The sequence below is a fragment of the Apium graveolens genome, unplaced genomic scaffold (assembly GCF_009905375.1).
Source record: "Apium graveolens cultivar Ventura unplaced genomic scaffold, ASM990537v1 ctg6516, whole genome shotgun sequence".
NCBI classification, from domain to species: Eukaryota; Viridiplantae; Streptophyta; class Magnoliopsida; order Apiales; family Apiaceae; genus Apium; species Apium graveolens.
Window position 1 is genome coordinate 16,081 of NW_027419553.1, and position 25,385 is coordinate 41,465.

The following is a 25,385-nucleotide window of genomic DNA, read 5'->3' on the forward strand; positions in this document are numbered from 1 at the left end:
TAAAATTATTCATACGATAATTTAAAGAAAAAGTACAGAAAAAAAATAAAATTGATACATTTATTATTAAAATTGATAATATTTTAAAATATTGCTACTACTTATAACTGCCGAATTGTTTCATTGCGGTGTGTGACCAGTCAATTCTTATTAATATTGGCACATAAAATAAGTTTTGCACAAAAAATAAGTTTGACTGTTGATAAAATTTTTAAACTAAAATAACTCAATTCACTAAAAAGTATAAAATTAATAATATTATTTTTTAAACCAAAATTATTCATACGATAATTTAAAGAAAACGTACAGAAAAAATAAAATTGATAAATTTATTATTAAAATTGATAATATTTTAAAATATTACTACTACTTATATTTAATATTAACATATTTTAAAAAATTAATTACTGTTGAACATTAATATTATTTTTATACTTCTATAAATAAGTTAAATATTAAGATAAGCTAAAGAGAGGGGCAGTTTGGACATTAAAAACTGGGAGCCTACCCAACAATGAAACATTGCGGAGTGCGCAATGTTTCCTGTGCATGACGACATCCCGCAATGTTTCATTGCGGAAGTCAAGACCCGCATTGAAACATTGCTTCCTCCCGCAATGTTTCATTGTTGTGGGTTGGCTGGCTTGCCCCCCAACCCACGTTGGCTCCTGATTAATTCCCATTATATATATCTATACTATATTATATATATATATATATATATATATATATATATATATATTATACTATACTATAATAGCCGGAATAGAGATAATTTCGTTCAACGGTTTGGTTCAACGATAATTCCCTAATTTTGATTATTACAAAAATAGATAAATAGTGTTAAATATCTAATAAACTACTAAATTATTAAACTACTACTAAATATAGTATACTTATCCTACTAAACTACGAATACAAGTTATCCTATTATTAAAATATATAAGTAATAGTGTTACATATCTGCTAAACTACTAAATTGTTAAACTAATAGAAATAGTCTATTTATTTTACTAAATTACGACCACATGTTATTCTATTATTTTTATTATAAATTTATAATCATTATATATTTATATAAATATTTTAAAAATATAATATAATTTGATAAATAAAAATTTAAAATATTAATGAAAACCCGTGCATCGCACGGGATTTATGCTTGTATACTATAATAACCGGAACGAGGTATAATTTGTATTTTGGTTAACCCCTCATTTTGGTTATCCCTTTCCATCTTAACCGTCGGATCTTCTTCATCAAATAATCAGAGCCGTTACATCCAAATACTAAAAAAATACATTACACAAGTTCTCGGGTTTGAATCCTGCCAACAACAAACATTTATATTATTACTTATAAAAATACAATACATATAAGTTCTCAGGTTCGAAAATATTTATATTATTTTTTATAAAGATACATATAAGTTTCAGGTTCGAATCTCACTAACAACAAACATTAACACATATCACATCAATCAAAATCACATCAATCATATATTATTTATAATATTTGAACTTAACTTCAAATTATACATAATAAAAATATAATTATATAATCATTATTTTATTATTTAATTATTTATTTAAAATTTTAATAAATTTACATAAAATATAAATGAAAATATATAAATATTAACCAAGACTCGTGCATCGCACGGACCGTAAGCTAGTATACAATAATAATTAAAATATGGTATAATTTGTAGTTTGGTTAACCCTCATTTTGGTTATCCCTTTTCATCACGACCGTCGGATATTCTTCATCAAATAATCAGAGCCGTTAGATTCAAATACTAAAAAAATACACTCCACAAGTTTTCAGGTTCAAATTCCATCAACAACAAACATTTATATTATTATTTATCAGTGTTGTAAAAAGCGCAAATCGGACCTAAGCGGTGAGATCACCTTCTAACGTTTAAGCGCTAAAGCGGAAGCTTAAGCGGTTTTAAAAGTGAGCCATTAATCGGATTATAAATAAATAAATATATGTATATTTATTAAAAATACTGGATATTTTTTTGAATAAAAAGATAACATTCACATATTATAATAACCCCATAAAATGATCTTTCACAAAGTCATAAGTAACTAAAAAAATACAAGTAACATTTTAAAATATCAAATTACACCTCTTTAAAAAATAATATTTTTTTTTCTAATTATTTTTAATCCCCATTTAATTTGGTCAAAAATCACTTAAACGGTCAAAATCCGCTTAATTCCGTTTAAACCCGCTTAAACTTTACAAACGCTTAAATATCCGATTTTGCACTAATCCAAACACTTTTACCTCTGATTCCGCTTAAGCCCCCGCTTAAGCGTCCGCTTAATGCGCTTTTCACAACACTGTTATTTATAAAGATACATACAAGTTATCAGATTAAAATCTTACCAACAACAAATATTTACATTATTATTTATGCATCAATCATATATTATTTATACTATTTGAACCTAACTTGAAATTATGCACAATGAAATAATCATTATTTAGTATTTAATTATTTATATATAATTTTAATAAAATTATAAAAATTAAATTTGAAAATATATAAATATTAATCAAAACCCGTGCATCGTACGGGCCGTAAGCTAGTAAACTATAATATAAGAAATAAGAGAAAAAAACATTCCAACAGTATTCTAGTAATTCCTTAAATCACTAAAATTTACTAAGATCTTGTTCCATATTTCAATTCTTTATCTTTAACTACCTCTCTTCTCTTCTAACTTTTATTTTATAATAAATATTTGAATGAAATACTTTCTTTTTCTTCACTTTTGTAATAATGATACTTTTAATGATAAAATATTATGTTGTTGAAAATGAGAATAAATATTAATGTTTTAAGTTATTAGGATCCAATATTTTATGTTAAATTTAGAAAATGACTAAAAAACTGTTGGAGATGCTCTTAGCTCATTTAGTTCTCATTGGACTCAAGTTGCGCCTATGTTGCACCGAACTCTTGTTTAGGTGATCTCGTTTGTTTAGTTAAATTTTATAATTATATAGCAATTTGAACTTCCCGATAACTAAATTACAGATACAAGTTTTAAGGTAATTAAAATATAGCTGTTTGGTTTATTGATATGTAACTAGAGGTTATGTAGTTAATTTTGGTAGGTAATTAATATTTTTATAATAACTACGTAACTTGTGGTGTCCATAGTTGAGTTTGGTAACTAAATCCCCCTATATTGCAGTAAGTACAAAAATCATGGAACTTTCCCTTACTCAATTTAAAATACATCAAACCAAACACTGTAACTCATTTGAAATCCAAGGAATTTTAAATTACGTAATCGGGTTACATCGAAACAAACGAGGCCTAAATTAATCATATTTTATTAATAATTTGTAACTCAACTATATATTCGACTTTCAAAAGAAAAAAAAAGAGCGATAATTATCGGTTCAGGTCTTACGACCTAGAGCAAGTTCAATAGTATCTTAAATTGTTGTCCTAAGTTATAATTTGAGGCATTTTGAATAATGAAGTGCTACTCCTAAGTGCTACTCCCTCCGTTTTTAATGTATGACGTTTGACTTCTGGACACACATGTTTAGGAGGGTTGACCACATAATTAGAATTATTATTTTCAAAAAATTCTTTTTTGAATAAAAATATGAGATCAAAACTTGTATTCACAAAAGATTTTTTTGAAAAAAAATAATTTTAACTATATGGTCAAACCTCCTATACATATGTGCTAGAAAGTCAAATGTCATATATTAAAAAATTGAGGGAGTACAACAATATCCCAGTGGTGTTATAAAATATTAGAACATCTATCACATGTCTTATTTTTAAGACTCCACTAGGCATGCCTTACTTCAATTTTTTCAATAAAAAAATTACTTCCCTCCTTTTTTTTAACACATATCTTTTTTCTTATGTTTTACATTCTCTCAAAATATAATTAAAATATAATATTCTTTTAAGGATAAGACACAACTATAATATATTGTTATTAGAGTATATACATGACAATATTGTACTAAATTACCAGAATATCATATTTGATATATTTTTAAGATATCTCCGGGAGACTCTTGGATTTGGTTTTGGGAGGCCCTGAATTAGGTCCGTCAATGGAGCGAAAATCCGATCCGACCCGATCCGAGGCCATTTTAGTGGATATGGATCGACCTATTAAAAATCCGATCCGAGATCCGATCCGATAAGAAAAGTCCGATTATAAATGGAGCGGATATGGATTTAGGTCGATCCGATCCGTTAATAACCCGATCCGGTTTATATATATATAATATAATAAAAATATTTTTTAATAATTCTAATTTTAAACGTATTATCCTCGAGTGAAGTCCCATTATCTATATTTCGTTCGGTTCAGTCTCTGTAGTCTAGTCCATTTCTATAACTCTAGTTCTTTTACCTTTAAAGCCGCATCACACAAGTCTCAATTCATATAACACTTTTATTTCTAAGTCAAGTACCGTTATTCTCGAGTCAAGTCCCATTATCCTTGAGTCAAGTCCCATTATCTATATTTCGTTCAGTTCGATCTCCATAGTCTAGTCCATTTCTATAACCCTAGTTTTTTTACCTTTTAGAGCCGCATAACCAAACTCTCAATTCATATAAAACTTTCATTTTGCAACATCAATTTTTTTCATTATTAGAATTAAAATACTGTACAACCCAATAGTATGTTTGTTTCAAAAAGCGAATTTTAGTTCGCAATTTATCTTTGGACTTCGTTAATTCTACTTTTATTTTAATATTTTTCGAAATTGTTAATTTTAAAAAGATTTTGTAATAATTGAAGTTAAAAAATTAATATACATAAATGGAGCGGATATCCGATCCGAAATCTGTGATCCGAACGGATCCGGATATGGATCGGCCTATAAAAAATTCGGAGCCGATCCGATCCGAATCCGAATCCGAAAAAATAAATGGATATGGATATGGATTTAGGCCGATCCGATCCAAACCCGATCCATTGACAGACCTACCCTGAATAGAAGTCTTGGCAGTTGAGCCCTAGCATGTATGAACCGTGGCCCATAATCACAGAAAAGTTGTGGACATGGACTGAAGCCCATTATAAATTTTCAGGCCTGCTTGGCGTCCCGTTTCACATTTTATAATTTCAGTCCCGTTTCACATTTTATAATTTCAGCCCAGTCTAAAAACAACATCTGTATCACATACTGCCTGATCATTGGGTTAGCTTTAGTAATGCCAGAGAAAAAATTGAACTCTTCGATTCGCTTCGTTAGGTTAAGTTTAATTTGGCTATTAGAACTACCGTCCGATTCTAAATAATTTTAGTAAAAATATAAATTCATTTGATTCCCAGGTCGAGATTTTTTATAAATGATCAGTTTGAACAGGGAAAAAAGTAACAGGTTAAATACAAGTTGTCTGTAATTGCTATTTCAGGTTTAATGTGTTTTGGTTTTTCTCTTTAATCAATCTAATGACTGTACATATAATAATTAATAAAAAAAACCTATTGTATCCAAAACGTACATGAAAAATGACTTTACATGTTCTCCACTTCATCAATCCCATTTATTTCGTTTATCCTATAAAATACACAACAAAGCACAGCACTCGTCTCAACATATTCACCGATTCCATGGCACCAAAAAATCTTGAAGCAACAATTACAGCGCTTTCATGTTTCATTTTGGTCCTAAATGCGGCATGCTACACGCCAATGACGGCCGACATTGCAGCCAGGCTCCAAGGTGAAGGCGACACGGGTGAGTGTTGGAATGCACTCCTAGAACTAAAATCATGCTCGAATGAGATTGTACTTTTTCTCCTCAACGGTGAAAGTTACCTTGGAATGGACTGTTGTAGAGCCATTCGTACCATAACGCATGGTTGCTGGCCTTCTATGCTCAGTTCTATAGGATTTAATTCTGAAGAAGCTGATATTCTTCGCGATTATTGTACTTCTAAGTCGCCTCCTCAACCAGCAGCTCTCATGGATTCTATGATTAGTTCTCCGGTTGAATCTCCGACTGAAGCTCCTATAAATGGTTACTGATGATGATCAAAGGTTATGCGAAATAAGTTATGTTATCGGGTGTTTTGAGTTGTTTTGAGTGATGCTAAATAAGCTTATGAATAACAAAACATTTTTGAATAACACTGTTGGAATGCTAAATAAGCTTATGTTCACGCAAATTATCCTAATGCTTATCTTAAATTTTGTACAAGAAAGATTATAAATTAACAAGTACACTCTCCGTCCCATGTTACGTCATGATAAACGATTGATTACTAATTTACGTATAATTTATAAGATCAAATATAATAACGAGTGATCTTGTTCGATTTGTATTTATGAGTAATTAATACAACAAATTTTTTATATTTAATATTTTTACGAAATAAAAGATATATTAACAATTAAAAATGACGTGTTCAACACAAATAGGAAATATTAGAGACCTTTTTTAAGGACGAAAGGAGTATCAAATTGAATAAAAAAAATTACGAAATGACAGGTGTTGGATTACAATTGCATGACAAATGCTGTACAAAGAGCAGTGTTCCAGAAATCGTTAGGCGTGCCAGGGCGGTGAGGGTACTCTCGAGAGATTAATCGGCAAGTCGGAGATTAATCGGACCTATTAATCGGAACATTAATCGGAAGAATATAAATATTATTTTGAATTTTTATAATTATATAATGATCAATATGTCAAATATTTGTTTGAAAAAAGAAATTAGAAATGTATTAAACAATATCTACACATTTGACATGTGTTATCTACTAATTATTGAGTTTACAATATTAAATATATTTTAATTCACAATTTAAATTATGATAATATGTTATTTTTCTATTTTAAATGAGAAAATAAATATATTAGATTACTTGTTCCAATACTTTATATTAGAAATTGACATTATATTGTGTGAAATTATGAAATAAATAAATTAAAATTATAAATTGAAAAAAAAATTAAACTATTATCCGTCTAAGACCGATTTTTGACTGCCTAAACTGCCTAATCCCGATTTTTTGAAGAAAAAATACTTAAATCACCGCCTAAGTACGAGTCGGGGCGTTTTAACACAGCCCGACAGCCGTCTAGACCCATTTTTAGAACCTCACAAAGAGTGAAAGACCAGTAACCACTCAATCGAGTATAAAATCTACAGGGATTTAAACTCCCCGAACAATCAGTTACTTCCATGGCTTTCACTTCACCTCAAATCTCATCATTTTCATCAACATTCCCACTCCTCAACCCCAGAAATCTCTCTCAATTCAGCTCAATCTCTCTCTTCTCACTTTATCTCTCTACACTTCCCATTACTCATACCCCACCGAAACTGGAAACTACAACTACTACTTGCAGAGCAACCCAGGACGGCGTCGTATTTGACGACGCAGCCTACGAAGCAGAGAGACTAAGGCTTGACGCTAAGGCACGCGAGTCCATGGCTGAACAAGCGAGTAATGAGAATGATGATGATGACCCCAAGGCTTGGAAATGGGTGATCCGAAACAGAGTTTGGGATTTAATGGAGGCGCTAAATATTGCGCAGTTCCTTAGGCCTGTTCATCACCGTATCCCTAATTTTGTTGCTGCTAACCTCGCTGCTCGTAATGTAATTTCTTATCTTTTCTGAAATTTTACGTTTATTTAGACTATACAATTTTGTACACGACACATGAATAAGAATCATCAGGGCAAATCCAACAGTAATCCAAAAATCCAAATTTGGGGCAGATTATCCCAAATTCTATTCCAGCTTTGGATCAGTTAGATCACTATGTTCACTGATCCAAATTTGGATCATTTGATTTAATATAAAATAATGGTTTTGTTATTTGTAGTTTATGATATTATAAATTATTTTTTGTTGTTATAATTATATAATTAATAACATAATATTATTAATAGTTAATAAAATTTATTTTTAAACTAAAACTTAAAAACTGCGAAAACATAATTTTATTAAAATTTAAATAGAAGTAAATTGAAGAGTCAGAAGTGCCGGATTCAGAAGTTGAGACTATTCCGATCGATGAAAATAAAAAATAAAAGAGGCACATATTGCACTTAAAGATACATTAATTGAGCATTTGTGGGAAGAATATGTTAATTCGGAAAATTAGTGTGTATCAATAATATTTTATATGTTAATTACTGCAATTAATGTGTTTTTCTCTAATTAAATGCACAAATTTAAAATTTTTATGTGTATTAATTTTGTTTGATTTCTCTAATTTATGAAATGTTATATAAATTATTAATAATGATTAAATGATAAATTTAAGATAAAATTACTTAATATGATATTTATATATTATTATATGTAAAAAGTAATTTGGATCCACTGTTGGAATTAGTTAGAAATTTAGATCAGTATTTGGATCAGTTTTTGGATCAGTTGTTGATCAAAATTTGGATTTTTGGATCACAACAGTTGGAGGATGACCTTATATTCGACTAGTAGAAATTATGGTCTTGTCACTTGTCACGCAGTAAATTAGTAATGTCCTAAAAAGAAGAGATCAATATTTAAATGTTACTTTTTTTGGTAATACAAATTTACAATTGTATTGATTACTTCTTACATGTTAATATGAAACTGCGGGTGTGTTTTTAAATTAGTTCTACATGTCTTAAAAGTTTAGAAATAATTTTGTGGGAATTTTATAGTATAGTGTTTGTGTTTGGATTGCAATATTATTGGTGTGATAAAATGACATAAAAATGTACCCATTTTATTCACTTGCACTTGCACTGATAGATCATTAGAAAAAATCAATTATGTCTAAAACTAATGATTTTTAGACAAGCAGTAGCAAGTTTTGGCTGTGATTTGCACACACAAAGACACATTCTTCACCAGTCTGCAATGCAAGTTATTACTTAACGCAAGGTAAGAAGTCTAATGCTGGAGTTCTTATATCCATTATCCACAAGCTAGGAATGTGTTGACTAATTAACTGCAGCGAGGATATTATATGGTTAAGCTTAAATACAGTTTTGGACAGAGTTAGACAAACCCTTAAAAAGAACTATTTCAAACTGAAATATAAGCTAACTACCCTAAAAGTGATAATTTCGTCCCAAATTCATCACTGTTGCTTAAAGCCATTTCAGCAAAGCAAGAGAAATCGGTTTTCACCTGTGAAATTGGCATCCGTGAATCAGCAGTGATAAATTTCTTGCTAAAGTTGCTGAAATAAGGGTTTATGCAGATACTAAACTTCAAGGCTGGGGGGGGGGGTATTGGTATTACTTGTTCCATGTAGTGATACTTAGGGATTCTAAACATAATCAAGTATAATTTTTGTTTTTTTATCTGTATCAGAGAAATATTGTTGTTGCTGATGATTTATTTTGGAAATGGAGTTGTGACAGTTGAGTGAGTTGGAAGTGTTTGGAGCAGCGAAGTGTGTGAAGGTGAATCCTGATTCGCCACAAAAGCAAGTCAGGTTCTTAACACTGAACAGTAAGTTATGATGTCTGCACAGGAGGTATTTATAATGCCTCGGTAACTGTGATTGACTGATTGTTTTCACCTCTTCTCAAAGTTTTAGACTATATGTGCAACAAGATATATTCAATTTCAAGAATCTATGCCACTGAAATAATATGAAATTTGTTACTTTTCAACAAGATATATTCAACACAATAAATCCATGTCACCGGAATAAGATGAAAATTGTCAATTTTCTGACTTCTGAGTGGTACTAGCCAATGATTTGGGTGGGCGACACACTGTCTTCATTTTGAAGGAATAGAATTTTCAGTTTTATGATATTATCAAACTTTTAGAACTCGAGATAAGTAACTGGTCCTATGTCCTGCAATTTTTTCTTTATGCAGAAAACATAGGAAAGGGGGAAACTGTGAGTTTGTTTCTTCCCTTAGTTAATGTCTCTAGGATTCCATGATACTTATAATGCTTATTACAAGTGGAATATACTTGTCGTAATTTATCTGCTGAATTAAGTGTGTAAACTTTGTTGATCCTGACTCTTATGCAGGTGGAAAAAGACTATTAACTCCGCAACCACGTCTCAGAACTGGATTTTTCTCTATACTTGAATCCACTATGTTGTCTCCTTCAACAATAAATGAGGCCTGCACTTCTGTGGGGGTTGCTAAATACGGAAGGCCGATTGGATTGGAAGAAAATATCAAAGTGGATCTTATAGTCATTGGCTCAGTAGCTGTTGACCCAAAGACAGGTGCTCGACTTGGAAAGGGTGAGGTATATTCTGTTTTATAATTAGAGTGATCTAAACAATTTGGTAATGGATTCGGATGGATTTTTATGTTGCAACATAATCATGTTGGTCCGAACTAATTTCAATGGATTTTTTCTCGTTTTGGTGAGAATGACAGCCAATGAGCAATCGTAACTTTCTAGCGAAAGTGAGATTAATATAATTGCCTTCTTACTTTAATTCACTTGTGATAAGTATAGAAGTGGGCATTTATATAGACTGCAGTATTCGATATTTATAATAGATAAACTAACTAAAGAATCTTACAATATATCTCTGATATGTTTCATGTTATGGGAATGGTACCCTCTCTTCTTGTTTTCTTCACGGTCAAGGTAATATAGATGATTCAATAATAGTGATTAACTTGTAATCAGTAAAGACATCACGTTGTATTATCTTCTGTCATGCCAGAGTCTTAATTTGGTCAAAATTTAGACATTACATCTAGCGTGCTAGGATTCAATGTTGTTTAGTTTATGTGCACTGTTGGGAATTGGTCTGTATATGTCTATTGGCTGTCCATTGCTTTGACTGATCTGTGGTATAGATATTGGTAGTATTAGATATCTGTTGAATAACATGACTATATTAGATGCTTCAACTTCAGCGAGGAAAGAGCTGTAAACTTTATGGACCACTAGAAAGGCATCTACAGACAATTGAAAAAATCTTCAACATTACAAATTGTTTATGACATAATTTTGATGATATATTGGGTTCATAAGCTTGGACAAGACTATGAGAATATAATGCTACAGGTTCAAAGCTATTACAAATTAAAGTTACATCTTTGGACTTGCAGTTTAGAATTGTCCTTTGGGCTTAAATTGTTATTCTAGACGTTCTTTAGTGACATTTTATTCTTTTTTCTTGCTAAGCCCATTCTCTTCTTCTTTAATGTAAGAATGTAACATTAGTTTGACTTTTCGTACATGGAGATATATCATGAAAAGGGACTCCAAAATTACAAATTGATTGACCTGAGATTTTTATTGAAATGTGATCTAAACCATGATAAAAATATAGTATCTATATTGCTAATACATATATTAATATGGTGCAGGGGTTTGCAGAGCTTGAATATGGGATGCTGCGGTACATGGGCGCAATTGATGACTCAACACCTGTTGTTACTTCGGGTCAGAAGCTCTTATTTCATACTACATGTTTCATGTCTGAATTCTAGCATGACCTTCGTAAATTTTAAAAGTCTGGATTTTTTTGAACAATTTATAGATGACAATGACTGCAGGATAGAGTTATTATAACTTCCATTTTGAGCGCAATAATATATTGTTTGAGCAAATGTGTAGCGGGTTTATTGTATTACCTGATACATGATACCATGTTCTGATAGTCATGACTTTGCTGTTCTTATATCTGTACAATGCAAATATAACTGTTTTGACTGTAGCAAAAATAACAATTAAATAAATAAATACAACTGTTACGAAGCAAAACCTGATTGTCCGTCTCTTCGTAGTAAAACTGGAAATTTTGTTACAAAAAAACAATGAAGGTTCTTCACGACCATTCTCTTTCCAGTTGTTTCATCACAAAGACTGTTTGATTGTCTTAAAACTCATTCCAGAGTTAGTGGTTTGATCTCCGTTAAGTGTAAGTACGCAGACCACATCAACATTTGGTCCATGTGATTATGTGTTTTCCAGCCCTTCATTATACATCTAAAGTACTATGACACCCACTAGTAATATAACAGAAGCATAGCCCTTAAACCTTGAGCTGAGTACGGAATTTCTCCTTGCATGCAGTCCATGACCAACAACTGGTTGATGATATTCCTGTTGATAAGCTGTTAATCCATGATGTGCCAGTTGACATCATATGCACTCCTACCCAAGTTATCTTCACCAATACACCAATTCCAAAGCCTAAAGGTCAGTGAAACTTTAGTTTTTATTAGTGTTCTCAGTTCTGTCATTTTCTTATTTTATCTTAAGTGTGACAAGTAGAGATGCCAACTGGCAGAGACATCCCTCTTATCTCAGTGGAGGTTAAGCGGTTAAGTGCATCTCCAACAAGCTCCGATCTTAAGTGTAAAAATAAAGAACAAGCTCTTTAAACACGATCTTAAGAGTAAAAATAAAGAGCATCGTCAAAATTGGAGCTCCAAGTGACTCTCAAGGCTCTTTAAAACCTTAAGAGCCTCTTCTCTCGGCTCTCTTTTAAGAGTCAACAACTTGCTCTTAATTTATATTTTATTATAAAGTAATTCAACCACCCACTTTCTCTTTCCACTTTGTATTGTACTCCCATTAAATAAAGATATTTTAATATTAAAATATTATTTGAAGAGTGAATATAAAGAGTGTTGTTGGAGGTGAATGCATGTTAAGTTGTTAAGAGTCAATATTTTATACTCCCTCCATCCCAATTTATCTGTCTAGTTTGATTTTTTGCGGTTAAATTAACCCAACTTTGACTGAAAACTGCACATAGTACATTATCGAAAATATTTATAAAAATTATATCATTAGAAAATATGTTCAATCTACTTCTATATGTATTTTTTAGTTTTTCAAAATAATGAAATAATGAGTTTATATTTATAATCAAAGTTGAGTCAATTTAACCATCAAAAGTCAAACAAGACGGATAAATTGGGACGGAGGGAGTAATATATTAGAAGAGTGGCTTAAAAGACTGTTGGAGATGCTCCAAGTCACTTGCATTATACGAGTACTAATTTGTCAAAAAAAGAAAGAAAGAGAGAAGTCTTTCAATTGCAGTGATTTGATTGCAAAGATGTTTGGAATAAGATTTTATCTTGTGCTTCTTATAATTGTTTGAAGAGTATACATTGAACAAAATCCAATTCCATTACATGTATTTCAATTTGAGTTAGTTATAGTTAGTATAACTAACTATTGTTAGTTTATTTTAAAGGAAGAAGAGGAAGGGTGTAGAAGTACTAGTTTCTGTTCCCAAAACAATAAATTTGGCACATATTGTGTTTGCACCGAGCATGCTCTATCTTAGCAGTACTCTCAGTACATGCGAATCTTTACTAGCACCATTTTCACTTCAGGTATTTACTGGGACAAACTGTCACCGGAGAAGCTCAGTCAAATTCGAATACTCAGACAGCTGAAGAGTAAAATTGAGCGAGAAACTGGACATAAGCTTCCATCTGGTCCATCAGAGAAGCTACCACCTACCGCTCGACGGAAGCGCTAAAGTATTGGATTTCACCTAAACCAAACTATAGAGAAGACTTGTTTTACTTATAAAAAAAAAAAGGCATCTGGGGAGAGAGATGCACCGGTTAAAAGCAATATTCCATCTGTTCCATTCAATTATATACATTATTTTTTCACATGCTTTTCAATACTCATTTAAAACATAACTCCATAATATTTTTTTTAAATTTTTATTTCTGAATAAAAGTTTTTTGTTTAAATTTTTATTCAATTTTTTTTTAAAAAATAATATAAAACTATATTTTATAAACATATAAAACATAAGAGAGGCGTAAGTAGTAATTTATAAGGAAAAGTTATGCTCCTTGAAGGGCTGTAAAAAAACCTGAAAGTATCCATCTGCTATATATGCTTTTGTATGGGATATTATTCGTATATGAAATAAACTGGATATTTTAATCTGACAATTTTATATACAGACACGAATATAGGCAAATCCAAATTATATATTTGACAGTCCTACTTCCTCTTCTGATTTTCCCAGTGATAATCCAATGTTTTAAATATAAATAACTAATAATTGATTTTAATGTTTATAATGGATATATTTAAATGCATAATATTTATTAAAAAGTTCACAAAATTCATGTAGGAAGACGCAACTTCGATAGTTAATACACGTTGAGTTGCTACTCACGGTCAATCTACCTTCTATAGAAGTGATCCCAAGGAGAAGTCATCATCTATGACTAACAAATACAATATAGATAGCTAGACAACGTCTAAATTATCACTCATTCCATAGTCTCCGGGTTAGATACAACTTAATGCCTTTTGTATACAACCAACACAAACCAGATACAAATTGTGCGTCCTCTTTTTACACAATTCAGACATATACACGAGGTAAAACAAATTAATGAATGCAGTGCAGCAGATGCTTGTCCTATATCATTCCATTCAGAGGAATTCTATCATTTGGCCGACGAACCCTTTCCAGGGGTGATATAACCTGTGGCATTGACATTCCCACCGAAACTATGATCTCTGAAAACAAGACAAATGAGTTAATATTAGCACAAATTTATGCAACTACAAATAAGACCTAATTACGTAGAGGAACTCCCTACATGGCATGGCATTAAAATTTTCAAAAAACAGTATACTTGTATAACTAAGTTGGTATGTATACGTGTCTGAGTGTGGTGTGGGCACAAAATACCTACTGCCGAAAATTTCACCATAAATCTAGAGGGCATAATAGTTACTTCTTAAAACATATACCAGTAATCCTTTGCATACATCAATTTGGTATTTTATCTCTTGAATACATGCACACAGATTTCTCGTTCAAGCAACTATAAACCTCACCACACTTAATAGCTCTCATATTTCATTATTCCCCTTTCCCTTCTATCTTTCCAGAAAACTCAATGTCAAATTACTGAATCTACGAGATATTCGATTTTCTATATCTGTTCTATCGTCCTTCTCTGACAAGAAGGAAAAAAACAAGTGCCCTGAACTAAATTCTACATTAACGGGTTCCTGTAGGCAGTACAACAAGTTTGTGGTTTTGAGAAAAAACAATTACAATAAATTTAGGAGAAAAGGAAGGAAGACGTAGGCACAACAGTAAACCAACCTATGCCTTCTCGGATGGATAGATTTGGTCTTATGATCTCTGCCGAATTGACAAGAAATACATCACCAATGTACAAATGATTTGTCGGAACATAAACACTGCATAGCTCTTCATCTCCATTTTCTTTCTGCACAAGAATAGACAGATATTCAATTAAATTGGGAAGGTAGTAGTTATTTTTTACCAGGATTATTAGTGCTATTAATTCAATTCATCAAATAGAAAAAGGTGAATATTTTGCTAAGCTCAAGTCCTTGTTGTGCTCATATACATTAAGATAGGATATAGTCATCTATTAGTCTTAGTAAGTCCAATGGGAATAGTAGACTCTAAAGTGGTTTTATCACTCTCAAGAATGATAATTATGGCAATAATATATGCATACACATTTGCTCTGGTCTGCTTCCAAAGCTGGCTCCAATGGTAGTTGGCATAGTATCTTGCCTAGGCCTCATTTTATTTTTTAACTCATCTATCCTTAATATTTTAGCATAACTAGTAATTTAATATAAAAAAATTTATTAAACACTTGTGAAAATTTCCTTTTACTCATCAGAATCAATATTGTTATCACTGGTTCACAAGCTTAACTAATCTTAAAAAGCCCCTACGTTTGAAAATTATTACTTTGTTTTGTATGTTGCTTTATATTATGACTAAGATATTATTTTCTTCATCTCCTACTTTTTGTCACTTTGATTTTGTGTACGTAATTTAACATGCATAAAGAATATACTTCCATAATTTATTTTTTGAATATAATTTATTAAATACTAAATTATTATTTTTTATTAGAAGATTTTTTGTAAAAAATATTGTTGAATTTGTTTCTACACCTTAAAATACGTGCAGAAAGTTGAAGTTCAGATCACCTTCGATAAAAAGAAGTCAAATGCTAAAGATACATGCACACACCAGACTAATTTATCCATCTATGATGTAAGATAATCATGAAAATTTCTAATACACTCATCTGTAAACTACAAAAGCTTTTGGACCGGATACTCGGTGAACAATTCTGAAAAACAGAAAAGAAAAAGAACAGAGATATACAACATATTTCAACAGTAGCAGCACATTTCATAGCTTAAAAGGTCTCAACCAAAATCAACAAACCTGTAGAACTACTGTGGATGTGATGAAGCCAAAAGCATATTCACCAAGGCGAGGATGGCGGATGATCGCAACCTCCTTAAAAGCAGTGGTGTTTTGGTCTGTTATGTGGTAACTGGTAAGTAAGCTTGCACATTAGTTATACAAAAAAAGAGTAGTCACGGTGATTCATCAGTTGGCACAGAATGAAATGCTTTAATCATCACACAAAATAATCATCACACAAAATAAATACACCCTTGCACCAGATTATACATTATATGCCAGGAAAATGCGGCATATGACACAAGAGTGGTTAAAGAAATTGATTGTGTAAAAAGCAACTGTATAAACTGTTTAGATTTTAGCAACTAGCAAGATAGTTCACAGAACTGCATTCTTGTTGACATCTATGACACTCCAGTTATACAAGTGTTTTCGGTGATAGAGCAAACAAATGTCAGTTCAGAGAAAATATAACTGCAAAGGACTTACCTGGAGAGATAGCAGCGCTAATTTGTTTGGATGCCGAGTAAATGTTATTTATGAAGGGCATTCTTTTTATGAACCATTCCCCTAACCAAAACACAGTGGAACCCATCCACGAGGAAGCAAATATACCAATAAAGAATATAAACACCAACGACGTAATGAATCCAAGGCCTGCAGCAAACATGAAAGAGAATACTGGTACATAAGCATATAACCATCAGTCCATCACTATGAGAAGATAGTGACAGAACCAAACATAAACACAATGGTCCAATAATGAGGTGATCCATAAAGCTAGAATCAATGTTGTAATCATGAGCATGTGTAGATTGCTAAAATATGCCAAGCATAACCAAGATTTATTTTTATACAAATAATACTTTTATTGCAATATTTTTTATTCTACTTGTCAAGAGACTACGTATTAGGCTCTGTTTGGGATTGCTGTTAAAAATTGTTGTGCTGTTAGAAAAAGTGCTGTTGTAAAAATCAGATGACTGTTTGGTAATTTTTTTGATAAGTATATGTTTTGATGCAAAAAATTAAAAATAATAATGTTTTTGGTAAGGTTTGATGGTTAAATTAGCATCTGCTTCCCGCAACAGCTAAAAAACAGCTTTTTCTATCTTTTTCTAAAAGCATGAAGGCACTTACTTTCTGTAACAACAGCTTTTAGGCCAAAAACACTTTTCTAAATAATAGCTTTTAAATTTTACCAAACAGTATTTTAACTGCTTTTAAGCGAAAAGTTGTTGTTGCTGTCTGCAACAGCAATACCAAACACATCCTTAGATTGCTAACTTCGATAAAAGCAATTCATTCCTAACTGAGAGGCAACAATTTAGGTAAACCTCAAATATAGAACTTGCATCCTGCAAAAACTTGAGCTTGAAAACGCACCAAATATTTCTATGCCAAGTCTCTCATAAATGGGACTGAAGAAACCATCAAAAAACTGAATAAACCACCATGTGACAAAAAAGGTGACCGCTACAGGAAAGAGAACCACGCTGCAAACAACCAAAAATTACCATGTATGTTACTTTATTAGAAGAGAAGCAGATGAAATTTATACAATTTTTTCTGAAGTATATATACCATCCAGTCATGAACTTCGTAGAAACCCAGCTTTGGAGAACAGCATAACAAGCCTGAAACAAGTTAAATTGTAAATCACTTATTTTTATTGAAATTAAAATATAATTACGTCAACTGAAATCAAGATGCAGATGCTTATGAACTTTTTAATATGAAAGTAAAACAGAAGTAATTTTTTGAGTACAAAATTATAGTTACTCTATTCTATTATAGCATATAAATACATGTATATAATAAAAATAACCAATATACATATAGCTAAATTTATAACCCGTCTAATGACCACCAAACGCAGTGCACTGGTACCTAGCATCGCCTTTACCTTGATACATATCTGATTACCAAAACAACCAAATAACAAGGCAACATCAACAGTACTGACTTGCATATACCTAAAACAACTTCACGCCTACTTTGTGAACTACAACTACTGTTGAAAACTTAAGAGTCCGTAAGAGGAAATCACATGTCATTGCCTGATGATAATAATCCAAATTTCATCAAAACCTATTTTAACATAATCGACCAAAATTTCGGACTCATTCACAACAACAACCACTATTAATCGCATTTTGTTTAATAGATTATATTTCTCAAACACTATAAGAACAACTGATTAGCATTAAGCACACTGGGTGCTTCTTGTGAATCAGATTAGTAGTCACTGCAAGTCTATAAATTATGAAACTAAGACTAGATGTTTTACAGGCAAATGATTAAAGTGGCATCAACAGCACGAGGAGTACGGACAACTATCTGGATACTGTTTGGAAGTTATCTCTAAAATTAACATTAATAGGTCCCCATACGGCCATACATCACAGAATTGAAATTAGCTCATGACAGTATTTAAGTTGACTTGATCAGGTCCAGACATTATTAGTGAAGGCGACTTGAACAATTATGAGCTTGATTGGCTTGGTCTACAAAAATGGTCCTTCACTTTCCAGGTCTAAGGAGGGTATTACATAGTTACATATCACCTAAATCTGCTTTGTAAAACCAAACCTTCTCCTTGTAAATGTAGATCACTCTCTCGGTCTCTCTAATCATTTCTGAAAGGAACAGTCCCACATAGATTTATTACTTTGATAAGCCAGCATTTACTAGTATAATTTTCTTCTGTACTTGCACAAATGATAAATATAAGTGGGGGTAACTAGCCAAACAAGCTGGCAGGCCACTATATTTAATCTATCAAAGCCTCTTTTCCTAAATATAAGTTTGCATTAGTGTAACTTTGCAATTAAACAAACTTGTGTCAAACTAAAAAAATCCAGAGTCTCTCTACTCCAACTCTATAAGTAAATACAAAATACACTAACCATGCCCGAACCCTGTTCTACGCCCGAACCCTGTTCTACAAGTGTGATACATGTATATTCAATTGGCCTCAGTTCATCTCTAAAACAAATCATAGACTAAACTAAATCATTACACATTCAACATAACTCAATAAACCCGTTCTCCATATACCTCAGGCTTCCACAAGACCTAGTAACTTAAACGGCATCAGAGCATCGAAAGCTCCCAACTTCAAACCCTCCTTACCTCAATATCCTCAAATTCTTGATCCAAACTCTAAAATACAAATAAGAGCTGTCCAGCAAGAACAAGTATTAAACATACAACACTATCCAATCAAGTCCTAAACACAATCTTTCTAACTTAATACAAACAATTAACTCCAACTACTCCAACATAAAAAAATAACAAACTATAAAACAATGTACAATTTCAAGAACTGAACTAACCAAACATAAAAAAACTAACTAAAAAATCATACAAAAAAAACCCAGATTCAATCTTGCTCCAATTACACAAATGACATTCAAAATTAAGTTAAAAAGCACAAAACAAGTAAAAATATAAAAAGGGTACCTTCCGAGTAGAAGAATTAGGGGGAAGAGGTGATTTAGAGAAATGTTGAGGATCTTCAACATGGGGTTGACCTGGTGAAGTTGAAGTTGACGGAGATTGCAAGGGGGTCAATTCCTTGTTGTCAGCCATGGTTATATGAAATATAGATACAGATCTGGAAGGGACTGTGTATGTATATGAAGAAGAATGTGAGAAGACAAGATAGTGTGTGTATTTTACAAGTCTCGCTGTGTCTCGACTGTTTTTTGGACTCTTCTTAAGACAATGCAACATGTATAATGAAGCTTATATTCATTGTTATAATTTGGTTTTTGGTATATCCAAAAGGTGAAATATCAAAAAGGGGAAAAATGACCATTTTACCGGAGTAAAAGATCCAAAATGTCACGGTTCAATTAAAATGACCCTTAATATCACAAGAAAAACGCAAACAAAAAATGTGTTAATCATTTTTAAAAATGAGTAGTGCTATGTACCCTAAATTTATTCCCCAAATTTTATACCAAATAATGTGGCATACACGTGACGGATTTTAATTCGGGGACGCATATGTATGCACGCATGGTCCATATTATTATTAGGAAACTTACAAGTTAGAAGTTTGACACATCAGTATAAGTAACTTCTTGGGAAAATATTTGGGGTTTTTTTAGCATTTTTCTTTAAAAAATAGATGATTTTCTCAAGGGACCTTCAACATGGGCTTCTCAATTTTATGGAGTAACACATTTTTAGTTTGCGTGTAATCTATTTAAAAGCATTTAAAAGCATCGTTTATGGGATTAACGTAACATTAACATGGGTTTTTAATTATTATTTTAATTTTTAATTTTTTTCATAAAAATATTATCAAAATTTACAAGAAAACGCAAAGCATAAATGCGTTTTCTAAAAACGTATTTTTTTAAATGTGTTATTGAGTGATGCAAATGACCATATTTTGTTATTTGTGAGATTTTGGACATTTTTCCCTCTAATCGTGATAATAAGGGCCATTACCCCAAAAAATACAGTTTGATGTTAAAATAAAATTTTAATTTTAATATAAGATGCATCTTAAAATCAAATATTTTTAAATTTATTTAAAATTTATCACTTATCTTTAAATTTTATTTAAAACACGCTGACATGCGTCGTATTTATAGTTGTTTGTTGCTGTGATTAAATAAATAAATTCATCCCTGATCCACGTGAACCAAGGTAAACCGCATTTAAGCGACATGCTCTGACTCAGGACGCATAATCATAAATTCTTCTCCCGTGGGATTCGAACCCGTGACCAAGAAGATAGTTTTCCTCTCTTTAACCAGCTGAGCCAACCCTTGCGGGCTTATTTTTACATTTTTGCATACCATCCCACTATAGAACCCTTTTGGAATTATAAAAATTTAGTTCCAAATGATAGAAATTGCAATTAAGATAACATTACATTACACTTCCTATGAGAAATGTTAAGTATGTCAAAATTTAGAGAAAACAATAATAAATAAAATAACAACACAAATAATAATAATAATAATAGTAATAATAATTGTAGAAATTTCAAAAAAAGTTATCCAAATTTTCCCAAAATATGAGCTATCGATTTTTGATTGGTTATTTTCTATGAATGTAAAAATACTCATGTATGTTAATATGAGTTTTAGTCTATACTAATTGAAACATGCTATATACTCCCTCTATCCCATTCATTTCTATACACTTTCCTTTTTGTACTGTCCCATTCAATTCTATACATTTCAAAATTTACCAAAAATAGTAAAAAATTTATAATAAAAAAATTAACTACACCCACTTACATCCACTACTTTCTTCAACTACACTAACTTTATACATTTAATATAGATTGACCCCACCACTTTACCCATTTTTCTTTCTTTTTTACAACATTCCACTTTTTCTTAACCTCCGTGCCCAAACCAAACGTATACAATTCAACGGGACGGAGGGAGTATCTTTTTAAAATTATTTTAAAAGTTATTTTTTTACCTAGCACTACTCATATAATAATAATAATAATAATAATAATAATAATAATAATAATAATAATAATAATAATAATAATAGTAATAAATTGAAGGGTTATTTGGCCTATTTTGTAACAAAAATGTCCAAAACAGGTGAAAGGTCATGTTATCCCGATTACGGTACTTCGCTTTCGTATTTAAAGATGCTGCTATTCATATTATGTACTGATTCTTAGATAAAAGATTTTAACTCCGGTGTCCGAGACACACGACTGTGATTTGTTTCCAACTCAAATTGATATATATATATATATATATAAACCAATATTTCTCCTTGGAATATAAAGTATCTATATATATCTATATATATTCTATATATATATGATAAGTAGAGCTGAACATTCGGTCTGTTCGGTCCAAAACCGGACCGAACCGAATAGACCGAAAAACCGAATTATCATATTTTCTTGGACCGAACCGCACCGAAATTGTATTATGGACCAGACCAGACCGAACGGACCGAATTTTTAGAAAAAAATAAAATCATATTAAACTTTAAAACCAAAAATTATAAAATCTAAAATATGATTAAATAAGGTGATATGCATACAATTATAAATTAAAACTTATGATTATAATTTCTAAGATATATGTAAAAGATTTAATATAAAATTATATTTTATTTATGATTTGGTCTATTCGGTCTATCCAGTCCGGACCGAAATATTTTTTACAAGAACCGGACCGAACCGAATTTTATTTTGGTCTATTCGGTCCGGACCGAATAGACCGAATTTTCTGAAAAAGCAGGACCAAACCGAACCGAATTAGCACGGTTCGGTTCGGTTTTTCGGTTTCGGTTCGGTTTTGCTCAGCCCTAATGATAAGTCCTGAATCCACATTTGAAGATACTTTTTACACCCCTTATCCTAACACTTGCTATTTAATTACCATAGATGTCATTGAAACATACACACTTTCAATAATACTGCCTTCACCTGTCCAATGCACTTTCAAGTTTTGAATAAATTATTTGACAGCCATTTACATTTCATTTTAGACCAAGCCCGCTCTTGCATGTGACCTCGAGTTGTACCTTTTAGACAAATACAAATGACCATTCTTGTGTCAATATCTAAAAACTTCCTAAATAAGCTAAGGCCCATTTTTTTTACCTGCAAACTCTTTTCAACTTCAATTCGGAACGTGAATCAAAATTTGAATTTCAAACTTTTGAATTTTGATAGATACAAATTATCCATATCATCATTTATGTGGTTGTGCCTCCTCTTAGTTTCATAGTAATTCAAAATTTGAAATTTGTAAGTGACTCATTCTTTCTTGAATCTCTACACTCATCTTTGAATTCTCTTAAATCTCATACACTCATCTTTGAAAATCTTATACACTCATTTTCCTATTATTATTCGATTCATGTAATTTCAAGTTTTAAGCCTTTTGTGTTTATATTATATCTCACTCTTATCTATTCTCCTTCTATTGTAGGTTAATTTGGAAGAAAGTCGACGAGAATTACATAAGTACGTATCGGGTATATGATTTTATTTTTTATGTTGTTAATCCAGTTATCTGATTTTATGGTTCTCTCGAGTTGTTAAAAATTATGAATATTGAATAAAGGTTCCACAGTTGATTTGTTTAGATGATTCGATTTACTTTTTAATTATGTATATGTAGTCGTATATGATTGAGGATTTTGGCCTTCACTATTATCAATGTTTACTAATGGTTGAATATATGCACATAATGTCTTTGATTAAAGTACACTGTTATTTAATTTAGTGTTGTGAGAATTAATAATGATTACGACAAGAAATTATGAATATATTTACAAGTACACACTTTCAAATATTCTATTTTGCGGGAAAATTAGTTGTTATGTTTGATGATCTAACGTTGAAGTCGGATGCTTTGGAGGTTAGTACTGTTAATTTGATCTAAGATTAATAACATCTCCGATTTAATTTGCTGGTTTCTAAAAGTTTAGGGTTCTTTGGCAGGGAACATGTTCTTTTCAGACTTAGCAAATCCAAATATTGTAGCATCAGTTGGCCGCTGCAAATGAGAAACTAAAGGTTGTAAAATTGTCTATTTGTATATCATCAGCTGTTTATTTCTTTATATTCTGCATTTTTTACGTTTTTACTATCTTTAATGATTTTATATAAATGCAGAGGATCACACTACTGCTCAGCTGAACCTTCTAAGAAATACAGAGGATTCGCTTGGTACCTGGGATGCAAATGATGAGTTGGTCCAATTATTTTAGTTGGTCTCCTGCCAGGCTGTTGGATGTTATGTTACTTTAGTTTTAGTTGTTCAAGTCTTTGTTTTGAGTAATTTACATGCTTCTAAATTTCTTGGAGAAAAACCGTGTTTGTGCTAGAAAATTTCAAAATTGATGATGCTAATTTTGGTTTTGCAGGGTCACTTTATTGCACTCGAAAATTATGGACAGAGACATAATATGAAGTTCTATGCCGAGGGAGTTTTGAAATTCTTTTTTTGGAGAACAACGAAGGTGCTCACAAAAATGAAACAAAAATGATGATTATAGTATTTATTGTTCATGCTAACGTCTATGAATCTTTGCGCCACTATATACAAGCACCTCAATTGTAGTAAATTTGGAAATTTGGAATGATATCGAATGAAATTTTCAAGTTTAGGACCGATAAAGATGAAATAATAGCATAAATTTTTGTAGGTTGATTGCCATTGCAGACATAAAAAATAAATAACAAGGAGCAAATATTTGACCAAAGGTGTACATATATAACTAAAGTTAACTAGTTAGATCACAATAGATTAAAGGCAGGTGAAGAAATTGTTCTTGTGAAAGTTATTATGACAATCATGTCACCGCCTGAAATGTAATATATGTTTGCAGGATGACTTTGCAAAAAACGGGAAAGTATTATACAATTCTCTTGGTACTGCCTTCGAGAATATATCATTACAAATTTATAGTGCATGAAGAATACATATATATTATGGATCTTCATTCAGTAGCTGATGATGTGGGCGGTGTTTGTAATCTTCTTGCCAATGTGAGTTTAAAATTCAAGTGTGTCTCCTTTTTTATCATCTTAGTTTACTTGATTATATATTAACCATACATTCTGGTTTATCTTAATGATAACATTTCTGAATAATCTTTATGGAGTTTGAACGATGGATATGCAATCTCTATAACTTACCATATGTATTTAAAACTATCCTGCATATATTTTCTTGATGTGCTAATTTAATTAGTTATATCTATACGCACATGTATATTATCTTTGGTTAATTTATAATTCTTTACCAGTTTTGATTCATTTTGTTTTTATTGTTCTCCTTTCTTTTGAACGAATTACAGGACCATCCATCTTTGGATGTCATGCTAATAAAAATTTGAATAAACTTTTTCAAAGCACCGAGCAAATTATCATGACTTGCTTTCGTTTGATATTTTTTGGTGTCAACTAAATGAGCTTATCCACAATATTGTATTGTATTTTTTTACTTGGTGGATTTTTTAGTTGGTAACATTAATTAAGATCTGAAGATTGTGTTTAGCTAAATATTTTATATAATATTTTTTTTCGCGAATGAGTGTGTTCCTCCTCTATGTAAACTATTGTATATGAGGTATTGGTATGTAAAAATTTGCTTTATTCACATATACAACTTGATTATGCGAAGTATTCTACTATTTGTCAATCAAACCGCGTGTATATGTACTAATGGGATGTGTATATGTACCAAGGGGAATCAAGCCTGTTCAGAT

General features: G+C 31.2%; 3 protein-coding genes across 3 annotated transcripts; 2 read left to right on the top strand and 1 right to left on the bottom strand.

Annotated features, from left to right (window-relative positions):
* Positions 1-5,603: 5,603 nt before the first annotated feature.
* Positions 5,604-6,072, top strand: LOC141703336 (egg cell-secreted protein 1.2-like). The gene has a single exon (XM_074506874.1). The coding sequence runs from the start codon at positions 5,622-5,624 to the stop codon at positions 6,036-6,038; it is 417 nt and encodes a 138-aa protein (XP_074362975.1). The 5' UTR covers positions 5,604-5,621; the 3' UTR covers positions 6,039-6,072.
* A 1,058-nt stretch (positions 6,073-7,130) lies between these two features.
* LOC141703338 (5-formyltetrahydrofolate cyclo-ligase-like protein COG0212) lies at positions 7,131-13,640 on the top strand. Its single transcript, XM_074506876.1, has 6 exons — positions 7,131-7,615; positions 9,382-9,472; positions 10,011-10,237; positions 11,320-11,395; positions 12,029-12,154; positions 13,306-13,640. Exons 1-6 carry the CDS (start codon positions 7,196-7,198, stop codon positions 13,452-13,454), a joined length of 1,089 nt encoding a protein of 362 aa, XP_074362977.1. The 5' UTR covers positions 7,131-7,195; the 3' UTR covers positions 13,455-13,640.
* A 380-nt stretch (positions 13,641-14,020) lies between these two features.
* LOC141703339 (protein LIKE COV 2-like) lies at positions 14,021-19,892 on the bottom strand. The gene is made up of 7 exons (XM_074506877.1): positions 19,626-19,892; positions 17,745-17,797; positions 17,547-17,656; positions 16,650-16,817; positions 16,179-16,276; positions 15,063-15,189; positions 14,021-14,464 (listed from the first exon to the last, which is right to left on the bottom strand). The coding sequence occupies exons 1-7, from the start codon at positions 19,752-19,754 to the stop codon at positions 14,364-14,366; spliced, it is 786 nt and encodes a 261-aa protein (XP_074362978.1). The 5' UTR covers positions 19,755-19,892; the 3' UTR covers positions 14,021-14,363.
* Positions 19,893-25,385: the final 5,493 nt, after the last annotated feature.

What these genes read in the sequence shown, in the direction of transcription:
- LOC141703336 (XM_074506874.1), top strand. Translation starts at nt 5,622, where the DNA reads ATGGCACCAAAAAATCTTGAAGCAACAATTACAGCGCTTTCATGTTTC.
- LOC141703338 (XM_074506876.1), top strand. Translation starts at nt 7,196, where the DNA reads ATGGCTTTCACTTCACCTCAAATCTCATCATTTTCATCAACATTCCCA. An exon ending in AACACCTGTTGTTACTTCGG is followed by an intron (nt 11,396 to 12,028) that starts GTCAGAAGCTCT and finishes CCTTGCATGCAG; the next exon opens with TCCATGACCAACAACTGGTT. An exon ending in ACCAATTCCAAAGCCTAAAG is followed by an intron (nt 12,155 to 13,305) that starts GTCAGTGAAACT and finishes TTTTCACTTCAG; the next exon opens with GTATTTACTGGGACAAACTG.
- LOC141703339 (XM_074506877.1), bottom strand. Translation starts at nt 19,754, where the DNA reads ATGGCTGACAACAAGGAATTGACCCCCTTGCAATCTCCGTCAACTTCA. An exon ending in ACTTGGCATAGAAATATTTG is followed by an intron (nt 16,818 to 17,546) that starts GTGCGTTTTCAA and finishes TGTTTGCTGCAG; the next exon opens with GCCTTGGATTCATTACGTCG. An exon ending in CATCCACAGTAGTTCTACAG is followed by an intron (nt 15,190 to 16,178) that starts GTTTGTTGATTT and finishes ATTCTTGTGCAG; the next exon opens with AAAGAAAATGGAGATGAAGA.